This window comes from Dromaius novaehollandiae, chromosome W (genome assembly GCF_036370855.1).
Source record: "Dromaius novaehollandiae isolate bDroNov1 chromosome W, bDroNov1.hap1, whole genome shotgun sequence".
Lineage (NCBI taxonomy): Eukaryota > Metazoa > Chordata > Aves > Casuariiformes > Dromaiidae > Dromaius > Dromaius novaehollandiae.
In genome coordinates, this window is record NC_088130.1 from 43,145,877 (window position 1) to 43,168,451 (window position 22,575).

The 22,575-nt window shown below is 41.9% G+C and overlaps 1 protein-coding gene across 12 annotated transcripts in view; it reads left to right on the forward strand.

The window, feature by feature from the left end:
* Nucleotides 1-22,575, forward strand: part of LOC112987015 (rho guanine nucleotide exchange factor 28) — a 133,736-nt gene that overhangs the window by 23,546 nt on the left and 87,615 nt on the right. For 7 of the 12 annotated variants that reach the window (XM_064499971.1, XM_064499973.1, XM_064499972.1 and 4 more), the window contains 2 exons: nucleotides 7,521-7,668; nucleotides 9,984-10,277. The exons of 1 other annotated variant lie outside the window; for it this stretch is intronic. In XM_064499971.1, the coding sequence (XP_064356041.1) occupies nucleotides 7,521-7,668; nucleotides 9,984-10,277 (442 nt within the window). Of the gene's footprint in view, nucleotides 1-7,520; nucleotides 7,669-8,892; nucleotides 9,039-9,983; nucleotides 10,278-22,575 lie in introns of those variants that run through there. 4 more of the 12 variants (XM_064499970.1, XM_064499976.1, XM_026106647.2 and 1 more) reach the window with 3 other exon arrangements.

Below are 22,575 nucleotides of genomic sequence, written 5' to 3' on the forward strand. Positions count from 1 at the left end.
TGTTTCCAGCTTGGGGCTCAGGATGTGGTGCCCCGGGGACCTTGCTTTCTGCTGCTACTTGCCCATCCCTGTCAACTGTTGAGCTCCCTAGAGAAACCAAATAAAAATATGTCTGAAAAACCTGTTTGGTCACATTGAAAGAGTGCTTCGACCTATAAATCCTGTTCAAAGCACAAACCTTCCTAATCTCCTTGGCTCCAGTGCCAGGGCAGCATTTTCACTGGTAATAAAAGATACGCTTTTCTTTCTAAATCTCAAAGAGGGCAAAGCTGCCAAACAGTTGCTCAGTCACAGATTTAGAATCTGATCGGCATCTTTCTCCAAGCCCCGTGGTAGCGGCACCCGACCCGTCTGATCCTCTCCTGTGCTGGGATCGGCGTTCTCGGGGCCTGTGAATTCGCACAGGGATGGGTCTGTTTGGTGATGCACAAGCACCCACCAGGACTGTGCAGGTCCTCTTAGGGTAATGGGTTGGGGGAGCAGGCTTTCTTCCTCTGATGCCAATGGATTTTATCCTCCTAGACACTGGTATTATTGGTGTAACTGGCCAGGAAACTCGGGCCCCTCTGTGTATATAGTTTTATTTTGAAAACAAAGCTCCTGATACAAGACATACTGCCCTATCGCATCATAAAGGCATTTGTCATCAGTGCAAATGAGAAAGCCAGCTTGAAATTTTTGGTGCTTTTGTGTTATTTCAGAGATGGCAATGGTGATCCTGACCCACTTTAAATCAGTGGCAAAACTCCTCTTGACTTAAATGGGCCAAGCCTTTTTCCCATGGTCTTTAAACAGGGTGGCTCTTCCTTCTGTACAATTTCTCTTTGAGATCAGTTCTCTGTGACTGAACCCAGAGATATGAAGGTGAGGCCAGTGGGGTATGTGGAGAGGGTCTAATAGAAGTAGGAGCTTCTGGATCTGGCACATGTTAATAAAGGGATTTTGTGCAGCCTGCTGCATTGCCAAAGGGACTTCTAGAGGTCTAGTCTTCCTGAACCCTGTAATGCATCTGGGATTTCACAAAACACTGGTCCCTGACATTGTTTTCTTTCTTCTGTTTGAGTATTTTTATATTTTTCTAGTAGATCCCGGTTGTGAGGGAGTGGTCATTGCCTCTCTAACTTTTGAGCTTGAGCTGATTGGACTACTGCCCTGTATTCTGTGTGAAGTTTTGCTTAGGTTAGTTTTTTTGAAAAGAAGCCTATGCAGCAATTGAGGTAATAGGCGACAATTTTATCTGGCCTTTAGCATATTCCTTAGTGCCTTTTTGCAATCAGAGGTGCTGCTGGCTGTCTGAAGTTCTCTACCATTACAGTCCTAGTTGTTTGTCTCCAGTTTCTGTATGTTCCTGAGATGGCTGGGCAAAGTTGAGGTACTCATTCTGAGCCACCCAGATGTAAATTAAGGAGGGTAATGGCAGGCAGGTCTCAATGAATAGCCCTTGGCTTTAAAATTTTCTTCCTCTCTGTGCCTGCCAGAACCAGCACTTATGAACTTCAGGGTGCAGCACCATCCCTAGCATTTATGTGAGGAACTAACTGTAATTAGGATGATGTTTATTTGCTGAGATGGTGAAGTGACACATCCTTTCTTTTGCTGTAATTAAAAGGAGATTGAATTATCTTATGTCCATGTGGACCTTGAGAAGTGTGCTTAATCTTACTTACATACAGAAATAAACCTATAACTACCAAATATTTTCTTCCAAGTTCATCTGGAAATAAATATGCTTTTTAGAGCAAGAAAGGAGTGGGAGAGAGGTTAAACTGTCAGTAGATAAATGAACTTGTGAAAACAGTGTCAAAGGCAGGGCTTACCTAATAACTGGTATATTCACAGGAACATGGCTCGGAAAAATCCTGTGCTGTCCACACTATCCCAGCTGCCTTGTATTCAGGCCACTTGGTCTGTTTTCCAAAGATGAGGGGCCTATGTGGCTTGTCTAGGTTGCATTTCAGTACCCAAAGGACAGCTGTCAGGTCTAGATCAGTTCTGTATTTAGAAATGCACACTGTATTGGAAGAAATATGTCAGTAGGACGCTTTTCCAGCTACAGTGTCTGGAACAGGCACAGAAAAAATGTCACTTTCTAGGAACGTGATGTCTCAATTTCAGGTAGTGCATATATTGTCATTTTTTTCTGTCATTTTTGCTCTTTTTATAGTTATATGTGAATTAGGGCTTAATTACCTACTTTTAAATGCTGATAACCCTAACTGTAATTTCTGTACTTTAGTGACAGGTCAGTGTCAGGTTTTTGTGGACTTGAGAGAGTGCCATGTTCCTGCCTTGCAATATGTGGTAGGAAACAGTGGAGCAAATGGTTTTCCCCGGAGGCAGTGACAGTCAAGTCAAACAATTTTTTCTGTGAATATGAATTTCTTGTGGAACTCCTGGTATTGTATTTCACTGTTGTTTACTCACACTCTTCAATTGGTATAATAGTCTGGTGGATATATGTTTTGATTGAGAGCCTGGGTTGGGCGCTTGAGCTCTGCCAAGAGGAAGCTGTGTTACAAAGAGGTAGTATCCCCAGAAAAGCTCAGGGAAAGATTTGTGAAGCAGAGAGACGTTGCTTTGGTGGAGGGATATGTTACTGAATCTCATTTCAAGATCCACCCTACTTCCCTCCTTCCTATGTACCTTGTTAGGACAGAAGCAGGAAGGCAGAGCCAGGATTGTTGCTATGTCTGTCACTCCGAAGTCTGTCTGTATGTAGAGGAAAGAATTGTGCAAGTAGCTTGTGCTCTTTCACGGCAGCCAGTTCCTTGGCTGGGCTGTCCTTGCTCAGCTGAATGAGGAAGTAACAGAGGGAGGGGAGGAAATAAATGTCTCTGCAGTGCTAGGTATAATGGAAAGATACAAACTATCCCATAGATTTACCCTAATAAAATAAGCCCTTTTCTCAAAGGCCTAAAGTAAGGGTTCTGGGTTTCTGCCTAGCTGAGCTTACTTCATGTGTACAGAGAGGTTGACAGAAATTTAGCTCCCATATGTCTCTGAAGCTGTTTTCATCTTTCTAATACTGACTTTTAAAAATTGTTTCAATAAATAATAATTTGAAGTGGTTGTGACATTGAAAGTTTGTGTTATTTACAGTGCATATATTTTTCAACACTTCTTTGCATAGCAGTCTTCCCTGGCTATTCCTATTTGGAACCTCAGACCTGTCTAAGCATTTTTTTCTAACAGAGTTCCCTGCATCAGTCTCCAGCAAGCAGCTTCCTCAGGCCTCGACGTGGCAAATGCTGGGATGTATCATCTTTGGGAGATGTTTTCTGGCCTGGAGCTATTCAATGTGTTGGTGAAAGTTCTGGAAGAAACATACAGTTATTGCTAGTGAGGCTGACAACTATCACAAAAATGGTAGACTGCCTGCGTGCAGAACTGATTGCATGGTAAAGTCAACTCCTCTGAATGATCTGCACTTAAGTACAGCTAATGGCAAGGTTGTACATCCAGAAACAGTGTAAAGAACTAAATTAGCTGACAGATTTTTCCCTCAGTTCTCCCCCTCCATCTCCATCCCTGAAAGGCTGCATACTGGTCTGCCTTGGGAGCTGGATGAATCCTTTCAGCTTTTTCAGCTGCAGTATCTGGAAGAGGCTCAGAACAAACATCACTTTCTTGGAGTATATCTACCTGGACATTTTCTAGAGTTGACTGCAGGAGAGCTTTGTTTGAAGTCTTAGACAAAAAATGGTTGCGGTAACAAAGCTGGCTTCATGCAGGGGTAATGAGCAGCACAGTAATTGCAGCGCGATCTTGCTGCAGTTCATTTCACGGTTGTGAAAGGGATGGGAGAGCACACGCTTGATGTGTGTGTAGATATGTACTGGGACACATAGCAGCCATAAAAATATCCTTAATGTTCCATGCTGTTTATGTTTTCATGCGTGTAATAAAGAAACCTCTGTCAGCAGTGTTTGGAAGAAACTGCAAGTGGTCATAAGAGTGGGAAAGATTGGTCTGCCAAATAAACACATTTTTGTGAGGAGTGCAGATGGATCAGGGGTACAGTCTATCTCCGTTAGTCACATCTGTTTGTGATATTGCCTGGCTGCATTACAGCATCATTTTTTTTTCAATTTATCTATATTTATTTATGGATGTAGATTATGTGCATGCTGCATATGCAAAATACTATCTAATAATTAACTCTACAATAATTAAAATGTAAAAAGGGTTTTGCTAGTGTAGCAAAGGAATTGACCTAACACAGTGGTAGGTGGTTCTTGCTAGTTCCACACACTCCTGTAAACTCCGTTCCTTTTACAGCATGTCGTAATAGATCCCTGATGCTTCTAATGGAAATACAGCTTTACGTTGAAACTAGGTGTTAAATAGTCAGAGCTCTGCACCAAAGAAAAACTATGCTAAATGAAGACATGCCTAAATATTCAGGTTACAATGTAGTGTTAGATAGGTTTTGAACGGCAGTGGCATTCCCTTTAGCACAAAAGATTTTATTTTTCATGTCTTTTTCAAGATGTGGCTGACATATCTTGCCCTTAAAAACGTCAAAGCCAGCATGCAGATTAGTATCAAAGTGTTTCTGATGTACGGTAAAGATGCCTTGCCAAACACAGGCTAGCTATGATAGGGTCTGTCATGTAGATTTGAAATCCAGATGAAGACTGTAGCTCGGAGAAGAGGGTGAGGAAGGCAGAAGGGCTAATGTGAGGTGGAAGAGAAGTGGGAAGATGTCCCTGTGCCAGCTGTGCTGCTGCCTGACCTCTCACAGGACATGGCAAGATGTGACAATGTTGCAGAAAATAGTGGAGGGACAGGAAAGTATGTAAGGGTAGGGATAAATTCCAGGGCTAATAGGATGCAATTGTGAAAGGTTTTCAGGTGATGAGAAGAGGACATGACACGACTGTAGGAAGGATATTTTGGACAGGAGTAGTTGAGAAGCAAAGAGGTACTTGGAGACTGGAGAAAAAGCCATGTAGGGTGGTGTGGACAACAAACTGTAGGGTCTGATGCATATTTTAGTAGTGACAGTAGAGAAGAAAAATCAGCATTAAGCAATCTGAAAAAAGAATGTCTGAAGAAAGGATGGATGTGAAGGCAAAAGGGAAGGGCTGGGGATGATGATAGGAGCTTTTTGAAGTAACTGGATCTAATACCAGATGTGTTAATCATATGGCATCAAAAAAGTGCAGCTTCATATTCCCTGTGAAAGTTACTTTCTCTGTTACCTTTGAATTCTCTCTAGTAATGCAGGTTTTAACCCTCATTTTGGATCGTAAGGGATTTTCCAAATGAATCATTTCACTGGTTGGCCAGATACAGGAGAGCTGCCATTTTACCTTCCTTCTGTAAAATCTTTCTTTACATTACTAGCAGTTTCTTCTTTTGGAGGGTTTTAAGGTGTGAGTCATGAAATAACAGCTTTTCATCCCATACCCATCAGCTGTCCTCTCCCTATCTTTTCTCCTCTTATTTTTCTCTCCCCCACTTTACAAGCCAAGAACTTTTGAAATTCTCCCTCATACCTGTACATCAGGCAGTGTGATCAGTGTTTCTTAAGATGTTCCTATGTCTTCACTGCATCTAAATTATTTTAGAAAAAGGAGCAGTGTAAGCCAACGACTGCAACTTGAGCTTGTTTTTTTTTTTTTATTTTATTTTTTTTTTTAAGAGTAGGCTTATGAAATCAGAAATGCTGCCACAAAATGTCTTCTGTTTTTCATGCAGTTGGTGCAAAATGTAAAAGCTGGCCGACTATGCGATCCTGCAGCATTAGAAGTCCGGAGGGTTTGGAGCTAGTTTGTGAGTTGTAGCCGGAAGAAGTCCACATGTGGATGAAATTCTGCTTTTCTCCTCCGCACCTGGCTGCTGTCAACTGAGTACAAATCAGAGCAGTCTATGGAATGGTTTGAATTATTTCAGGGACTTACCATGTTTCTGTCTCCCCCAAAAAGCCATCCGCAGTATCTCTCGACTGATAAAATGGCATAATTGTGTCTAGCATGAAAAGAGTAAAAAAAAAAATTTAATTGCAAATAATAATAGAAACAATAAAAGCAATTCTGTTCTGTACATAAATAACAATGTACAAACCAAGGAGAAGTAGGAGAAAATTCTTAGCAGTTATAACAACACTTGAGGCTGATAAGCAGAGATGCCTATCGGTTTCGGGGGATGCCAGGCTGTTTGCTCTAAATGCTAGACCCCTGATATTGCCTACATCTGTCCTTACAAGAGCAATCCTATCTAAGGAAAACTTTGTGCATCTGAAGCTAGCTTTTGCCTCTTCAGTCTTAGTTCAAAAGACTTGCTTGTATTTAAGAGGAGAACAAATGCAGGATTCACGTTTTTCTGAGTGATGAGAAGGTGTCCTTGGGGCAGGCTGTGGAAGGGGTGATGTTGCGAGGGGCCTGCAAGGGTCTCGCTGCAGTCGAGGGGGCGCGTGGCCTGGGAAGGCGCGAGTGGGCCTGAGCGGGGAGTGGGGTGCTGGTGCTTTTGGTGAAGCACCAAAGTGCTTTCTTCAAGCACAGTGACAAATTATCCAGCACCTTTGCACAGAGACTCGTGATGTTTAATGGATGGAGGGAGGAGCCTGACACTTGTCAGAGCAGTCGTGGCTTAACTGCATTTTTCAGTCTCGGAAATTTCTGTAATACTGTGTTGTGCTTTGATTTTTTGTTTTGTTTTGTTTTGTTTTGTTTTTTAAACCAAACTTACTTATGGATCCAGCAGAGGCAGGTTAGGCATCCTTTGGAAGTGTAAAGGACTGCAATATTCTTCTGCTGTGTGTTTTCCAGAAAACACCAGTTAAGCCAGATGTTGGGACAATTCTGTCTTATTTAGAATAACCGTGGCAACCAGGAACCCTGGTGGAGCAAGCTGTTATTCTCTTTGAGGAAATGCAACTTTGTCTAAATTTCCTTCTGCAGACATGTCAGACATTTGTTATTGTTTGCTACGTCTCAGATGCCTTTCCTGTTCTTTTTTGAAGTTATTGTACAACAGATTTTTCTTGGCTTGTTGCTTTCTATTTATTATAAAAAACATGGACAGATATCTGGGAACTAGTATTCTTTGAAACTAGCACAGTCAGTTGTAGAATTATATCGGCACTTTTGTTTTGTAAACCAAACCTAAGATCGTTTCAAGCACTTTTGAATTTTTTTTCTGCTCAAACAAAACTTTCATGTTTTTAAAGCAAAGAGTGCTTTTGTAAAAAGCAAAATTCTCAGGTTCATTCACTTACTTATTTTGATATGTTTTTAATTAGAATTCAGATATTTTTACGTGGTTGGGATGAAAGAAATTAGGTAAAAGATGTGCTATTTAAAGTAAAAATTTTAAATCGCCCTTGTTTGCACAGTCATAAAGAGTGTTATTTTCTGAATGGAAATAGAAACCAGCAGGTTTGTTGTTAAATCACAGCCTCTGCATAATACAGAGTTGAAAAGGTTATAATAAACTTGCATCTGAAATACATGTTAATAGGTTTGTTGGAGATGAGAAAATTACTGGGTGTTTATGAAGGTACATTCATTTTTCAGGGACAGGTGACTATAAATGCAACATTTGGGAAAGACATTTACCTCCCAGAAGATGCTGAGTTTTACTTTGTTTACAATGGATCTGTGAAGAGGCACATAATGTTTGCTGAGCGAATTAGTGATAATGCTCTTCAGTCCATTGTTCCAGGTGAGAATTACTCTTGTTTACATTTTTCATCTCTTTGCTATACTCCACCCCCGTTTTGAAGCTGGGTGAAACTGGATGATTTGATACAACTCTGTTTTGTGGTTCTATCACGGAAGAAATAAAGGAATTGAAAGATGGCCTTTGGGTTCCAGGTCGAGTTTTGCTGACCAGAGTTGACCCTGCCTCTTACAGCAATCTCCGTCATTCACCAGAACAGTTCAGGCTTCTGCAGTGTTACAGGCAGGGCTTTCCTGGGCTTGCGTAGTTGGGCGTGCACTAAAATGCAGTCTTCAGGCATGGCATCACTTTTAATCTGAAAGAATTCTATTCAGCAAACCCAGCCTTTGCCACAACAGGTTGCCTGCAGGCATCCTCACACCTGCAAAACTCATGTCCTGGTCTGGGCCACCCCTGAATGCAGTTGGGGGGCAGGCTTGCAAGGCTCCTGCAGTGAGGGCGTGAGGTGGTTGGAGCTCTGCCTAAACTGTACATGCTGAGGAGGTGTGGGGGAAGAACGGTAGCAGGGATGCCTCACTATAAGGTGAATTTGTGTTGCCTAACAGCCATCTCTCTGCCTTGGCGTTTTTTCCTTTGTTGATGTAATACAAGACCTGGTTGTCGTCTTTATCATGTGCTTTGTGACCTTTTCATTTGTGTGAGTAGGTGGTATAAACATGATGTACCTATGCAGTAGGATCTGCTTGTTATTTGTTCTTGTTCTCTAAAGGAGGTTTAGAGTCTGAAAATAACTCATGAATATGAAAAGGGAAAGTTCTGTGCTGTGTTCCATGGTTGTTTCTTTAATTCTTTAAATGGTAAAAGATTATCATGGAATACAATTAGAGAAAATGTAATGATAGGCTAATTCCAGGATAGCAAAGTCATTTTTTTTGAAGAGGCCTGAAATGACACTGTTAAATGATTCTGTCTGGGCTAGGAATAAAAACGGTAGGCTACAGGCAACACATAATCCCCTGCCAGTGCTCAAGAGAACCATTAGGAGACGAAAATGAAGACTGAGGCTACAGTATAGTCCTTGTGTGGTTACTGTTGTTTTGTAGTGGCCAAATTAAGCATAAAGCTATGCAGAGCACTTTAAAGACAGCTGCAGATCTGGTAAATGCATGCTTGCTTCTGTAGTGACTAGATTGCATATATGTACTTGTAGTTATTTGGGGCTATTTTGGGGAATTTAGATTTGTACTCATAATACTTCATTTTTAGCTCTCCAGTGAGAAGAGTACGGCTTGCACCTCTTTGGATGTATGACATCCATCCTCATTTGGATGGCAAAGGAGGAGAAGGGATACAAGAGGTGCTTGAGGGGTTTTGGTGGCAAACTGCCTTGAACTTCTTTGAAGATCCTAGCTGTAAGTTAGACAGTTGATAGTATATATAATCCAGTCTGCCAAAAGCATGAAACATGCTTTTTTTAAAAAAAAGCTTCTGAATTTTGGCCTACAAGGAGACACTGGTAGATACAATATAGGTGTTAATAAAGAAATACATTTCTCAGAGTTCCTATTCCAGGCCACTCTGCCACTGCTCTCATGGGTGTCTCATTTTTCTTGATTCTTATCCAAGAACCTCCAGTGATGGAGAATGGCAGAAATTGTGTACTGATCCTACCAAAGTGGAAGGAAGTGGAAGAGAGGGCTCTGGAAAGAGACACTGCTGGACCATTTACTGCATGTGCTCTACACTCAGTAATTTTTTTTCAAATGGCACAAAACATTGCACTGGCATACCAAGGATGGTGGTGCCTGTGGCTGTGTCCAGGCGCTGCCCACTAAGGTGTAGGAGACGCACAGTGGTTGCGCGTGGCCCTGAAGATGGTTTGCTGGAGTCATTTCAGTGCTCAGTGAGCAGTGCTTTCTTTTGATCTCTTAGGTCCAGTGCTAAACATGTAGTGCTTGAAGGGGAAGGGGGAAAATTTCCATCTCTTTAGATGGAAATTACTGTGGATGCTAAAATACCCTGATGTGATTCGTATTTTTGTTTTGTGGCATTTCATCCTGATGTGGTTACCTGTTCTTTCTGTTGTGGTTAAAGAACTTTCACCTAGGAAGGCTGGTTTTAGAATGAATTATGTTGGTATAGTTGGGAGGACTGTCAGTTCAGAGTCTAGTCAAATCCAAGTTTATCACCAGAAATACCTGCTGGATGCCTTACAAGCAGTAGATTTTATTAGAGGAGGGAAAAGTAATTCTGGGTGAGTAGTCAGAGTCGTTTCTTAAAGGGGGAGAAATGAGGAAAAACTAATGTATTTTCTGAATATAGCTAATTTCAGTGATTAACTTGCATTATAATTTCAGGTCATGGATGCCAAGAAGCAGTTTCTGTCTCTGTGTTAATGTACACGAAAGGATACTCACCTGTGGTCCTCGGCAGCTGTCCTGTCGCTTACAGAGAGAATCTGTCTTGCAAGTTATCTCGTTTTCTGGTTAATCAGGCAGAATGTGTCACTGCTGCTAGTCACAAGATGTTACTTGATAAGTTTGAGCTAAGGATAAAAGATCTGCAGTCCCTGGATAATGACTTGATGATGGCCATTGCTCATGAAGAATTGCCATCAACATGGAACATCCTTGGAAACTACTCAGAAGGTGGTAAGATTTTATTTTAAGTTGGAAAGCTTTTAATGGTGATTTGCTGTACAGAGCAGAACAGAGTATCTCACTATTTTATTGAAGGTTCTCAACCCTCATGCTTTGTTCTGCGGTTATGATGAAAAATCGTTGAAGAATGAGGGGTAATCAGAGATGCATTTTGTGCCCAGAGGTTGAGCAAGGATTAATAACTGTTATTGTAATTCAGTCTTTCCAGAAGCTTTTTGTACTTTGACTCATTGTGAATTTAGTTCTTTTTATAGATAGACTCTGCCTTTACAAGATTAAAGAGCTGTCTGTTTAAAAAAAGCAGGAATTGTAGTAGTGATGTGTCTCCACCATGATTCTAGTCAGGTGAAATATTTTGAAAAGTTAAACAAAAAGGGGACAAAATATACTGTTATGAAACACAAGAGTATATCACTGTAGGCATTCTAAGGTGCAGAATAAATATATTGTTTACTACAGTGTTTATGCTTTATTTAGGACTTACAATCATCTGTAGGTGAAAGTATTATTAAACAAGTTTTGTGGCTGTGCTCTTTTAGAGGAAGTGGAATGAAAAAATATATATGATACTTTACATTAAAGCTTGTTATTAAAAACTTTTGTAACAATATCAGGTGAAATTTGCCTGGTTTCAGGTTTCACTGCAAACACAAAACTGTAGTTAGGTTTTGCTGAAGAGTATAATGTTTTTGCAGACCCAAATGATTTATAGCTGAGGTTGGAAACAGTGTTAAACTTGATGGTTTCACATGTTTTTCATTGAAAATTTGGTACTTTTGGCTGTTTTCCTTTCAGTACTTTAAATTGCTAAAAATCAGAGGGCAGGCAGTCTCCATATGAGCCAAACTGAAAGACAGATTCATGCAAACTGCAGGGAACTAAAAACACAACACTTAACCCATTTCTTTGAGTGAGGTTTTTCTCTTCTCTCTTAAATCTTTCTAATTCTTAATGACAGATAGCTTGGAATCTGCTACTGCCTTCCTCAGGAGAAGGGTTTGGTTTTTTTTTTTGGTGCCTCTTGTAAACATCTCTTTCAAGAGATATAATCCCCCCCCCCCCCCCCAGTCTCACTCAAGTATTTGCTAGACACACACACACACACACACACACACACACACACACACACACACACACACACACACACACACACACACACACACACACACACACACACACACTTGTTTCATTTTGGTGCATAGTAAATGTTTGTTGGCATTACTCAACTGCTGGAACAACTGCTGGATTTTAGCAATCAAGAGCTTGATTCAAAGGCCAAAGAAATCAACAGTAGTTTTTTCACAGACTTTGCTAAGCTTTTCGTCAAAACCAGTTGAAGCCCAACCCAGAAATATCAGTTGAACATCAGAGATACTGAGAGATGCTTGGGCAAAGCTGACTGGGTACCTGCTTGCATGAAACATGGAAGATTTTCCTGGGTGTATTCTGGGTCCAGAGCAACAGGAGACCACCTTGCCGGTACCAGGCAGAGCTCTGCCAGGGCAGCTACTATCCAGATATTGAGATTCTTTATGCTAGTTGTTAATTTTGAAGCGTACTGCAGTGTTCAAGCTGAAAAGAGTATGTTGCCCTCATGAGAGTTTTAAAGAACTTCTGTTTCTCTGTGCTTTTCATACTTTGTTTGCTTTTCAGATTTAAGTATTACATAAAAAAAAGTAAAGCGCAGCAGAAAAGCGAGGGGTCTGTGCTCCAGTCACTGCACAAAGTCTCTGTGAGTGTAAGATATGTGTGACTTGAGCATGCTGCGTTATCAGTTGCTTGTAGGAGCAGTGTTATGTTGTAATTTACTATGTAATTTTCTGATTCTGTTTTAGCCGGTTGTTAATGATCTGTAGCTTTTCAGTCTTCCTGAACGGTTGAATGGAAATCCTATCACATGCAGACTAGCTCCCTCATCAGGAAGGAGGATCCCCTTTTTGATACAGCTGTGCGCTGAGTTGGTGTGCGTTCCTGCATGCAGCTCGGGCTGTTGGGCAGTCTTCACGGTGGCACTTGTCCACACGTGAGGTCACGTCTCAGTTTATACCCTGGTTGTTGCTCTTTAATGAAGTTGCGATCATTTCTCTTGTTTCTGGATAAAGTAAAATGGATTCCTTGAGCCTGGTAGCAATGCTTTTGCTTAACGAGGAGCTTTTGGTGGGCAGGTAGCCCACGTAGGCCTGCCCATGTTGCTTGTGTTATGCTCAGGGTGGTCAACTTGGTCCTTTCCCAGGTGCAGGTAGGCACGTTACTAGCATGGCAATGTACTTGGGGGGGGAGGGGGTGGGATGGGGGAGTATCCCCATCAGGCAGGAAAACAAGTACCGGTCACTCCTGTTGAGTAGGTGGTCCCTGAGGCTTTGTGAACAGCTTCTGCTGCAGCACAAGGGCCATCACTTGTGCCCTCTCTCTCTCGATGGTCCAGCCTTGTGCTGGCGGGCCTGACGTTGCTGGGTTTTCCTCTGAGTCAGGTTATGTGCAGCGCAATAAGTGCATTGCTGCCGGCTGCACGGTGGGGAGGCACTGCATCTGTACAGCAGAGGAGACCGGGGCTAAACCAGGACAAAACAGATCCTGGCCTTTGGGGGAGTTTGCAGTACCTCCATTATTGCAGCTCTGCCAGTGTAAACCTTCCAGATCTAGGGAAGTCTTAACTCCTGGCCTTTTGGGGCATTTGTCTGTGGGTTTTTTTTAGTGTATCTGTCACGAAACGGCCTGGACAGCTCAAATACAGGGTTATGGCTCTATGCATACATACAGAAATAAGGAGAGGCCCCTGTCTCAAAGAGTGTACAGTCAGATTGGCAGGAAAGCTGCCTCAGCCACAGTGACTGAGTATTCGATGTTTGACTTTACAAACTTTCCTTCTTTTCTTTTTTTTCTTTCCCCCACTAATTCTCTCTGTTTTGGTCACCTCTACCTAGTTTGTATAATTTCTCTTCACCTTTTGTGTCTTTTCACCCTCGTTCAGAGCTATACTCTAGAAGTATAGCTTTGATCCCTTTTACAGCCATATTATCCTTTTACCTGAGCCTGCGAAACTCTGACTCATACTCTTTCCTCTCTCCATCCCCACCAGTGTTTTCCGTTCCCTGAGCAAAGCTGCAGGGTGCATGTGGTTGAGGGAGCGCTCAGCGTGCGAGGAAGGAGAGGGAGCAAGATTGGGACAACTGGAGTAGGACTGCAGGTCCCAGCACAGGGGGGAGGAGGAGGAGGAGGAGGAGAAGGCTCTTCATCTTTCATCACAAGGTGATCCAGGGCTGTCCCAGCACCGCTGTTCCTCCTCCCAAAAAATTAAACTGAATGAGAAGTAGGAGATTTGTGAGGAGCTAGGAAGACGGGGGGGACCCTGTTTCCCTACCTGCTGCCCCTGCAAATCCTTGCCCGAAAGGTCTGATAGTGTCTTGACACTCAACGGTATCAGGATGTTCTTTTTAGTATCAGTATTGTGAAAGATTCGGGTGCTATCAGCCATCACTAGTTAGGACTTCATACTTGTGAGACCAAAGAGCTGTTGATCCTGTCCGTTTTCAGAGCTGCTGGGCTATTTTTATAAGAAAAAAAACCTTACTTTTCAGTGACATTGCTGGAGAAAATTGTTACACCATCTGGTGTTTTTGGACTTCATTCGTTTTTATGAGGATTTAGAGACATATGGGTAGATGGAAAGATAGAAGAATAATTTATTCATAGGAGTTTTGGTATTTGGAAAAAGTGTTTGTATTCCCTTTATAAGGTATAAAAAGGATTGGATAAAGAGAGAGGCTGGATTGTCTAGGGAGCATTGCAAATAATTCAGGAATTTAGTGCAGTTGCACAGGTCAGGACTTGCTAGACACATTATTTAAGTTCAACAAAGGAAACAAGAAAGCATGAACTTTTCGGTAATCCTCACTTGTAAGTGCCTGTTTGACAACCATGTCACAAGCTGCCCACTCACAAAAACTGGTTGGATGTTCTGCTCACCTGGCCCACAACCAATTTCCTGCCAGAGCAAAAGGCGGCTGCGTGAGGACCTGACAGAGATGCTGTGCTTAGGGATTTAGTTGTTGGTGGATTTGGAGACAGGGTAAAGTGTAGGAAGGAGTCAGACAGAGAAGCTGCTTGTTTGCTAATTGTATCTTTATAAAGGATATTTTTACTCTGAAAATTGGATCATTCAATTGAGGAAGCTAATCGTTACTAAATATTATGCCGTATAACTTGCTAGAACTGGTTGGGAAAAAAAAAAGGTCACCTTGGCAGGGGCTTGTAGCCGTGAGGGGGCCACTGCCTGGGGCTCCTGCTGCTGCTCTTTGCAGGTGCTTTTCCTAAGGGCCTTCTGTCCCCAAGGGGGCTCCCAGCACCCCGCTATCTGACGCCTGCTCGTGCTTTTGGCCACGGGCTGTGGAGCTCTAGAAATAGGGCTTTGGGAGGAAGGTCGTGAGATATGCCTGTTTCTTTTTATTGGCCATCAAACATAGGTTGAGCATCTTCACTGCAACTTCTGCGTCCTTGCCGCACACCGAAGCTTACTTCCCTTGGCCGTCGGAGGGGGAGCGGGCGCCCAGCAGCAGGGTCTGCGTAGGGGCTCTGTGCTACGCACGCACAGCTGAGGCTGCCCCAGTTTCTGGTTGTTTTAAGGGCATTGCTATGAGGCTGAGTTCAGGTTGTCTGGGTGACTTAACTGTGCTGTTAATTAAACAAGAACATTTGCCTCTGGCTTTGTCACCATTTACAGTTGTTTTCAAGAGGAAGAGAGCTCTTTCAGGTTTAGGGCTGTTAATAGTAGCAATAAAATTACATCCTGAATTATGGAAATTGATTGTGGATCATAGGGGAACAGTGTCTATGTTTACTTAATTCTCTTTCATGAAGAACATTATTTTTTTTTTCACAAATGCTTCATAATCATTTTCTAGGAATGGGTCTTGCGAAATGAACAGAAGTATTCAGACTCACTGGCTTCTAATCTGCCTTTATGGAACACTTCCATTTTCTGTGATGTTTTGGATTTTATTTCCCTTCCCCTGCCTTTTTCTGTGTAAATCCTGTTACTATTCCTACTTGATGCTAAACACATTACTGATAAGCTTCATCCATTCAAACATGACAGAGACGTGTGATATTTTTGGTCTAAATCAAAAGAAATTATGTCTGTGTTTTCCTCAGTTTGGAATTTTCATTTTTTTGAAGGCAAGAAAGAGAGGACCAAAGTGCCTGTGTTTTCCTTCGTGGAATTAGGAAAATACTGGGAACAGCAGATAAACATTTATAGGTATGGTGAGGTTTGTGAGGAGAGGTAAACTCTTTTATTGGGACAAGTTACAAGGTCAGAGAAGTGGACAGCTCTTTGCCCTGTAGGAGCCAGGCCCTTTGGAAACTGCATGGGACAGATGAGGACGGATGCCAGCACAGGCATCAGGAGGTAGAGGAGCATCTGTCATTGCCTGCTGGTAACCAAGAAAACTGTGACATGAAGCAAGATGTCGACAAGCATGCTTGAACTTGGCCTTCCCCAGGGAACATACAGTCCTCATCTTCTGGTCCGTAGTAGAAGTAGCAGCAAAGAGATGTTTGAGACACCCCCCCCAACCATCAGGGGGTTGCTGTTGCCTCGTGTCGAGCGCACTAGTAGCGCTCAATAAACACACATCATAAATTAAACAGCCTGAGGGACAGCATTTGGCTGCAGCACAAATGGAAGAGAAGCATCCCTCTGCTAACAGCAGCGATTTTGTGTGTAGTTTCACATCTTTGCTGGGATTGCCCAAGCAGTGAGCACAACTGAAACCTCAGCTGTTGAGCAGATGAGGTTACCGTGTGCAGCCGTTGCCACGTGGGGCTGATCGGTGGTGGCCTCCTCTAATGGTGCTGCTGGTAAAACTGCAGTGGCAAGACTTCTTAAGGTCCACCTTTAAAATGGTGTTTAAGCTTTCCCCCTTGCCCCCTTCACGTCTGCACGGTTTATGTCAGTCCCATGGCAGCTGATGGTCCAGTTCAACCAAGCCAATGGTAGAAACTGTGGTTGGCTGAACTGAGTGTGGAACCCACCTTCTGTGAGCCTGGAAACCATCTTCTCCTGGAAACCATCTGCCTGCGCTCAGCTCTGTACCGACCTCCTCTGTCTCCTGTCTCGACAGGCTCCGAGCTGGGCAGCACGGGGGTGCGAGGAGAGAGAGAAGGAGATACTGCAGTATAGAAGGGCAGGTGATGATGTGAGAAATAGGAGGACTAGTTTAAAAAAAAAAGAAAAAAGAAAAAGAGGGAGGGGGGATGTTCCAGTTATTCAGTAATTGGTAAGGCCCTGCCCTTGGAGAGACTGTCTCCCATGGCTATGTGTTGTGGCCACTGCTGCCTATTCACAAAACCACTTGCAATGTAAGTTAAGCACATACATCTGTTTTTGCAGCGGTGGGGTATGCTGAAGACCACTCTGTAAATAATCTTACTGAATGGAAAATGAAAAAATGAATAGTAATACATAAAAGTATGAAGCCAGGAAAAACTGGAATTTGTCAGCCTGTTGTGATGTCTCCCTCTTCTTTTCAAGTCACAAGGCTTGAGTTTTCAGTCTCCTTCCAGGAAATGAATGAGATCCATAGCCCAGAAAGGGCTTAGTCATTTCTGTCAGAGAGAAATATTTGTTTTTATTTTATTGTTTTGGACATAGGAAGGGATTCAGGTGCAAGGAAGAACAAAAGGATTTATTTAATGTTTAAAACAGACTCTGTTTGGCTTAGCTCGGTATAACTCCAGAGCATTTTGGCTGCAGAATCAGGATACAATGCAAAACAACGTCCTGATAGCCTATCTCCTTCATAGCACCGCCTGCCTTGCAGTATCTAACCCTGTATTAATCCGCCAGTAGTTCATCTTTCAAATCATAGGAATTTTTATTGTTGTGTCTCAACGGAAAATGGTGTTTTATCCATTTAAATGTGAAAATGTTGCAGAAATTTTATATTCTCCTTATTTTTTTCTGATTTTCCTCCTTTTTGTCACTGAATACTGTTGAACAAATTACGTTCCTTATTTTTTCTCAACATCTTTATTTTTCTGTCTTGATTTTTTTATTTATTTGGTTTGGGTTTTTTTTTGCCATTTTTCTGCATTTGAAATCTTTTTCACAGGAAGAACAGAAAAAGAAAAATGGTGAAAAATGCCATTCATTCTGTCACATTGAGGAGCTAGAAGGGGAGGAGGTGAAAGGAGGAAAAATTGAAACTGAAAACTGTTCTTAAAAAAATTGTTTAAAAAGCTGTTTCAGAATTTTACTTCTTTAGTGCAAATCTTTTCTTTTTAGGCAGGTCTACTTAGAAAGCTTGTTAGCAGTCTTCATGTCGTGTTACTTTTTGCTTTGATACTGTTAATCATGGGATAGCATAATAAAATAATCGTGGAACAGCATCATGGGTGGAAGGAGTCCCCAGAGCTTGCCTGGCCCTGCCCGCTGCTCGGAGCAGGGCCAGCGTCAAAATTAGATCGCGTTGCTCAGGGTCATGTTTTGAATATCTCCAAGGATGGAGACTCTGTAACCTCTCTGGGCAACCTGTCCCTGTATTTGACCATCCTCGTGGTGAAAAATGTTTTACTTGTGTTAAAGAATAGATTTACCTGTCCAGTAATCTTTCAGATTTTAAAATTTGTATTTCAGTTTTTAATATCATAAAGCAAGCTACTAGTAATGACTCTCTGCATCATCAGCTTCTGATTGCTCCTGAGCAGCTCAGAGAGGGGTGACAAGCAGAGAGTAGCCCAGCAAATATTTAGTTTGTAGAAATTAAGGCTGAGAAGGGATCTGAGTGCTGTTTTTAACTTAAATGCATGAAAACAGCCGGTTGAACTGCCAGCATGGTCCTGCTGACACATACACTTAAACTGGGCATGAATAAATTTAGGCTAGAGTGAGATGAAGGTTGCTAGGTTGGAGCATTGCGATTCTGCCGTAACCTTTCCATTACAGTACTGGCAGTGAAAATGTCTGAGTAATTTTCAACTTGATAATCTCATAAAGGAGTTTCCCTGCTTTGATGCCTGTAGAAGCCACGGTCTTGTCAGCAGAACCCAGAAAATCCCTTTTCAGTTTTGTGTCCGTAGTGCAGGCTTTAAAGGTGAAGGAGTATGTTTATGTCTTAATGAGAGAAAAAAATTAGTTGCCAGAATTTTCGTGATGAGGTAACAGATGATATTATTGTAGCTTGTGTTTTAAGACAATAGAGTATTAATTTAGTGTTATTTTTAAAACTAGATTCTTTTGTGGAAAACTTTTAAGGTTTGGGCCAGATATATAACTATTTGCAGCAGCATCAGAGCTGAGTGAATGCTATCCAGGAATATGGAAGTCGTCCTAGTGCTCCCTTTCTGCTGAGCAGGAAAGTCTTAATCTTATCTTGCCCGGTGCAAGTTTATCTGGCTGTTTTTACAATATTACAACATACATTGAAACTCAGTGGCCTCAGGCCAAAAGAAAGTTTTAGTCAGGCAAAAGTGGGGTTCAGAGCAAAGTTTGCTCTTTTGTTTGTGTGTTTTTAATCTTAGGGTTGGGGTGTTGTTAATATATAATCAGATGCTTAATGTTCTTAATATCAGTTGATATGTTTGCAAGTGTTTCAATTAGAGTGGACTTCTGTGCTGGCTACTTATGAACATTTCATATAGGAAAAAATGGTCTAATTGGAAACATCCCAAGAACCCGCTTTCACATTTGAGGTGCATCTTCGGAAGAATTTAAGTGCTCCAAACCAAGGAGCAATTCTGAAAGCCCACTCTTAGTCCATGTTAATCTGCAAATGCATAATGTTTGTTTGGAGCACAACGTTTCCTGGGTGCCTAAGCTCAGGCTCCTCTACGTATGGATAACCCCCCCAGGGGAGAGAGCTCTGGTGCCTGGCTTCACCTTGCTCGGCTGGACTCCGGACCCATGGCAAAGCCAGGAGCCTGCTAAGTCACTGGGGATGCCTCTCCTTAAAGCAGAGAAGTAGCACTGAGGCCAGGGCAAAGCACAGAAGACGTGATCATTCTCCATTCAGATACATAGCAAGGGAAAGGGAAGATGGTGGCACACCTTTTTGTATTATGCCTAAATGGTTAGGGCATTCTGCTAGGAAGTGAGACACCTGGATATCCCAGCATCGTTTCTTTTCATATCCAATGATGGTATAATGCAAAACACATGTATGTCCCAAAAGCAGAGACTTCTCCGAGCTGATTGTTGTATTACAGAGTCAGGCTGGTGCTTTCTTCCTCTCCTCTTGCTCATGTCCCTTGGATTTCCTCCTGCACCGTGGCCCATTCCCAAGCTCTCTGCAGCTGAGGGGACAGGACATGAAATGCTCACATGAAATAGGTGACCTGAAGAAGTGTGAAGGTCATCTGGCTGAGCAGGAAACTGAACCAAGCTCTTCCGTTTTTGAAGAGGCACCTCAGCCATCATTTCTGCTCTCTCTGGGTATGTTTTGGGAAAGCCAGGTCCTGCTCCCTTAGATGTTCATCTGTAGAAAGTGGTCCTGGATCCAGACAGACCAAAGAGTTTGATGAGGAATGCTAGGTCAGGCTCTTAGCTGTGGACTGCAGTCAGATCCCCATGCTGCTTTAAGGAATTTTTTATTCACTTTTTTTCTTTCCTCTAAACATCTCTCCATTTCCCTTCCAGGAAGAAAAGCTGTTCATGCTGTATAAAAACCCAAAACAGCACTTGTCATACTGGGCTGACTGAAGAGATTTCAGAGGCTTTCAAAGCCCAGGCCAGCATACCTTCAACAGAATGTCAGGTTGCCGATGGCACCAGAGCTGAGCTAGGTCTCTCGTTGCAAACATAGGGTGTACTGATGGTCCCTAGATAAGAAACTGATCTTGTTTTATGGTTGATGCTACATATTTTAAATGCTGCTATCTGTGTTTTGTACAGTTGATATACAGAAATTTTCCACTGTGATTTGTTGTCTGCATGAGATGAAAAATGTATCTGTTTAAGGAAAAATGGCTGTATTTGTTATACTGAAAAGCTCATTGGCATATCTTTCATAACAAGAAGTGCAATTATTGTAACTCACAACTACTGTATATTTCAGCCCAAACATACGTAATTTTATAGTTTGGGCCCCAAGGCAGCAAAATATTGAACACTGGCTTAACCATAAATACACGAACAGTTATATCCCTATTTAGCAAAGCAGTTCTGCATATGCTTGAGTTGGATTCAGTGGGCTTTGAGGTAGCATGCACTTGAAAGCTCAAAGATGTGCCATCTTGCCTAATACATATGTAAATACTGTAATTCATACTTTTAATGTTAATAACTAAAGTGCAGTAATCATCAGTGTTTCCAAAGACTGAATTTGAAATACTTTGCAGGCCTTTGAGAGACAAATACATATCAGTACTTTCTCCTGTGGCCTAAGATCCTGCAGCAGATCCTGTGCTCAGCTGGGCACATTTTTTGGCTGTAGTCTGAAATGGGGACACCAAGAACCAATTTTATTGCCCACAACCTGGGGAGTAAATAAGCATTGCACAGGCAAGCAAATGCACCAGGTTACATGTTAGCTGGCCACAAACAAGAGGGAAGGTTGGAGATTAATTTTTTTCTTTCACTATAGTGAAATAGAAGTTTCAGACACTATGCACAGGTTTGTCAGCTGTTACAGTGCTAGCTTCAGTGTCCTGAACCTCCCTTTTATGGATCTGATGTCTAGAATTTGTTTTGTTTTTTGGAAACAAAATCTAAGATTCAAGAAGCATCAATAATGATATGTTATCCAGGAGGCCTGACCTTGCTTCCTGTGAACTGGTTGTATCTGAAAGTTTTGATTATACTTTAAACTCAAAGGTAAAAAATTGATGTGTTGCCATCCAATATTCACAGCAAAAGCTGATCATCAGCACAGATCCCTCAATAATTTTCCCCATGGAGAGGTGGAGCAAGTTCCTTAGGTTTGTTGCAGCATTCCTTGCCATTCTGGCATATGCATCTTTATGAGATACAGCGATACAGAGTTTTTTATACTATAACACTTCAAGTCCAGTATTTTCAAAAGACGCTAGTGATTTTTGGACCTCAGTTCTGAGAGGACACTCCAAAAGGTCCAACTTTTCAGAAAGCAACTCTCCCGTTTAGATGCCTAGAAAGGAAAAGACTCAGTTGAGACATGACAGCAGCCTTCAATTATGTGAAAGGAAGCTGCAAAGAGAAAGGAATGAACTGTTTTTCATGTCTGTTTTGGACGGGACAAGAAGCAGCAGGCTTATGTTGAGAAAGGGTGAGCTAGGTTAGACATTGCAGATCTTTCTAACTGTAAGGGTAAGTTAGCTTTATAGATTGTCTACAGAGGTTATGAAAACCTTTCATCATTGAAAGGTTTTCAGAACAGGTTAGACAAACATTTGTCGGGAATAATTTAGGTTGAGCTGATCCTACCTTAAGGCAAGGAGTTGACTAGAGACCTCTTGAGGCCTCTTCAAACTCTTTTTCGATAATTGTGTAAAATAAACTTTCCTGACATTTTCAGAGGGAGTACTTAAATTAAATAGGAGACTACCGATGTGCTGGTGGTGAAATGGGATTCAGAATCAGCTATGAGCCACTGTATTTGTACATAACTACATGAGACTTTTGCTCAATGCATGAGTATTTCTGAAAGATGTATTTATTAGCTCCTTTACTATGTAACCAATTTCTTTTGGGGGGTAGCTTTCTGTCATTCATTTTTATCTTGTAAACGTTGATGCAGAGAACAAATTTGACAGCTCTTTGCTGCATTATTTACACAGATATGTGCACAGAGCTACATATGTATTAGGAGCTTCACCTTTCCTTTGTCACTGGAATGTGTAATTTTCAATAACATATTCTGAACAGCTTGGGTAATGAGGCAGGAAAAAATCTTTTGACTCAGGATGATAAAATTTCAATGGAATTGAAATTCTGAAGCTGTAGGGTACCTGCCCTTAAACACCTGACCCTTCTATTTAGCTTCATACCAAAATATTGGTGTAAGGAACAGTTTGAGTGGCACCTGAGCTTCATTTCATTTGTTGCCCTTAAACTGCAGAGGCTTTGTGTGTGAAAATGTATGTACATAGGCAGACCTTTCTTTGAATAAAGGCCGGAGAAGGCCTTGAGTGAAGGAGAATCAGTATCTCGTGACTTAGTCCATGTTGTCTGCAGCTTTATTTTAAGCTTCACCCCCTGTTGAACTTGGTGATAATGTGTTAAAAAGTGGAAAGGAGAAATTGGCAGGTGAGACCACCTTTCTGAAGAGAGAGACAAAAGAACTATCACGTACATTTTACTCACACTCATTAGCTT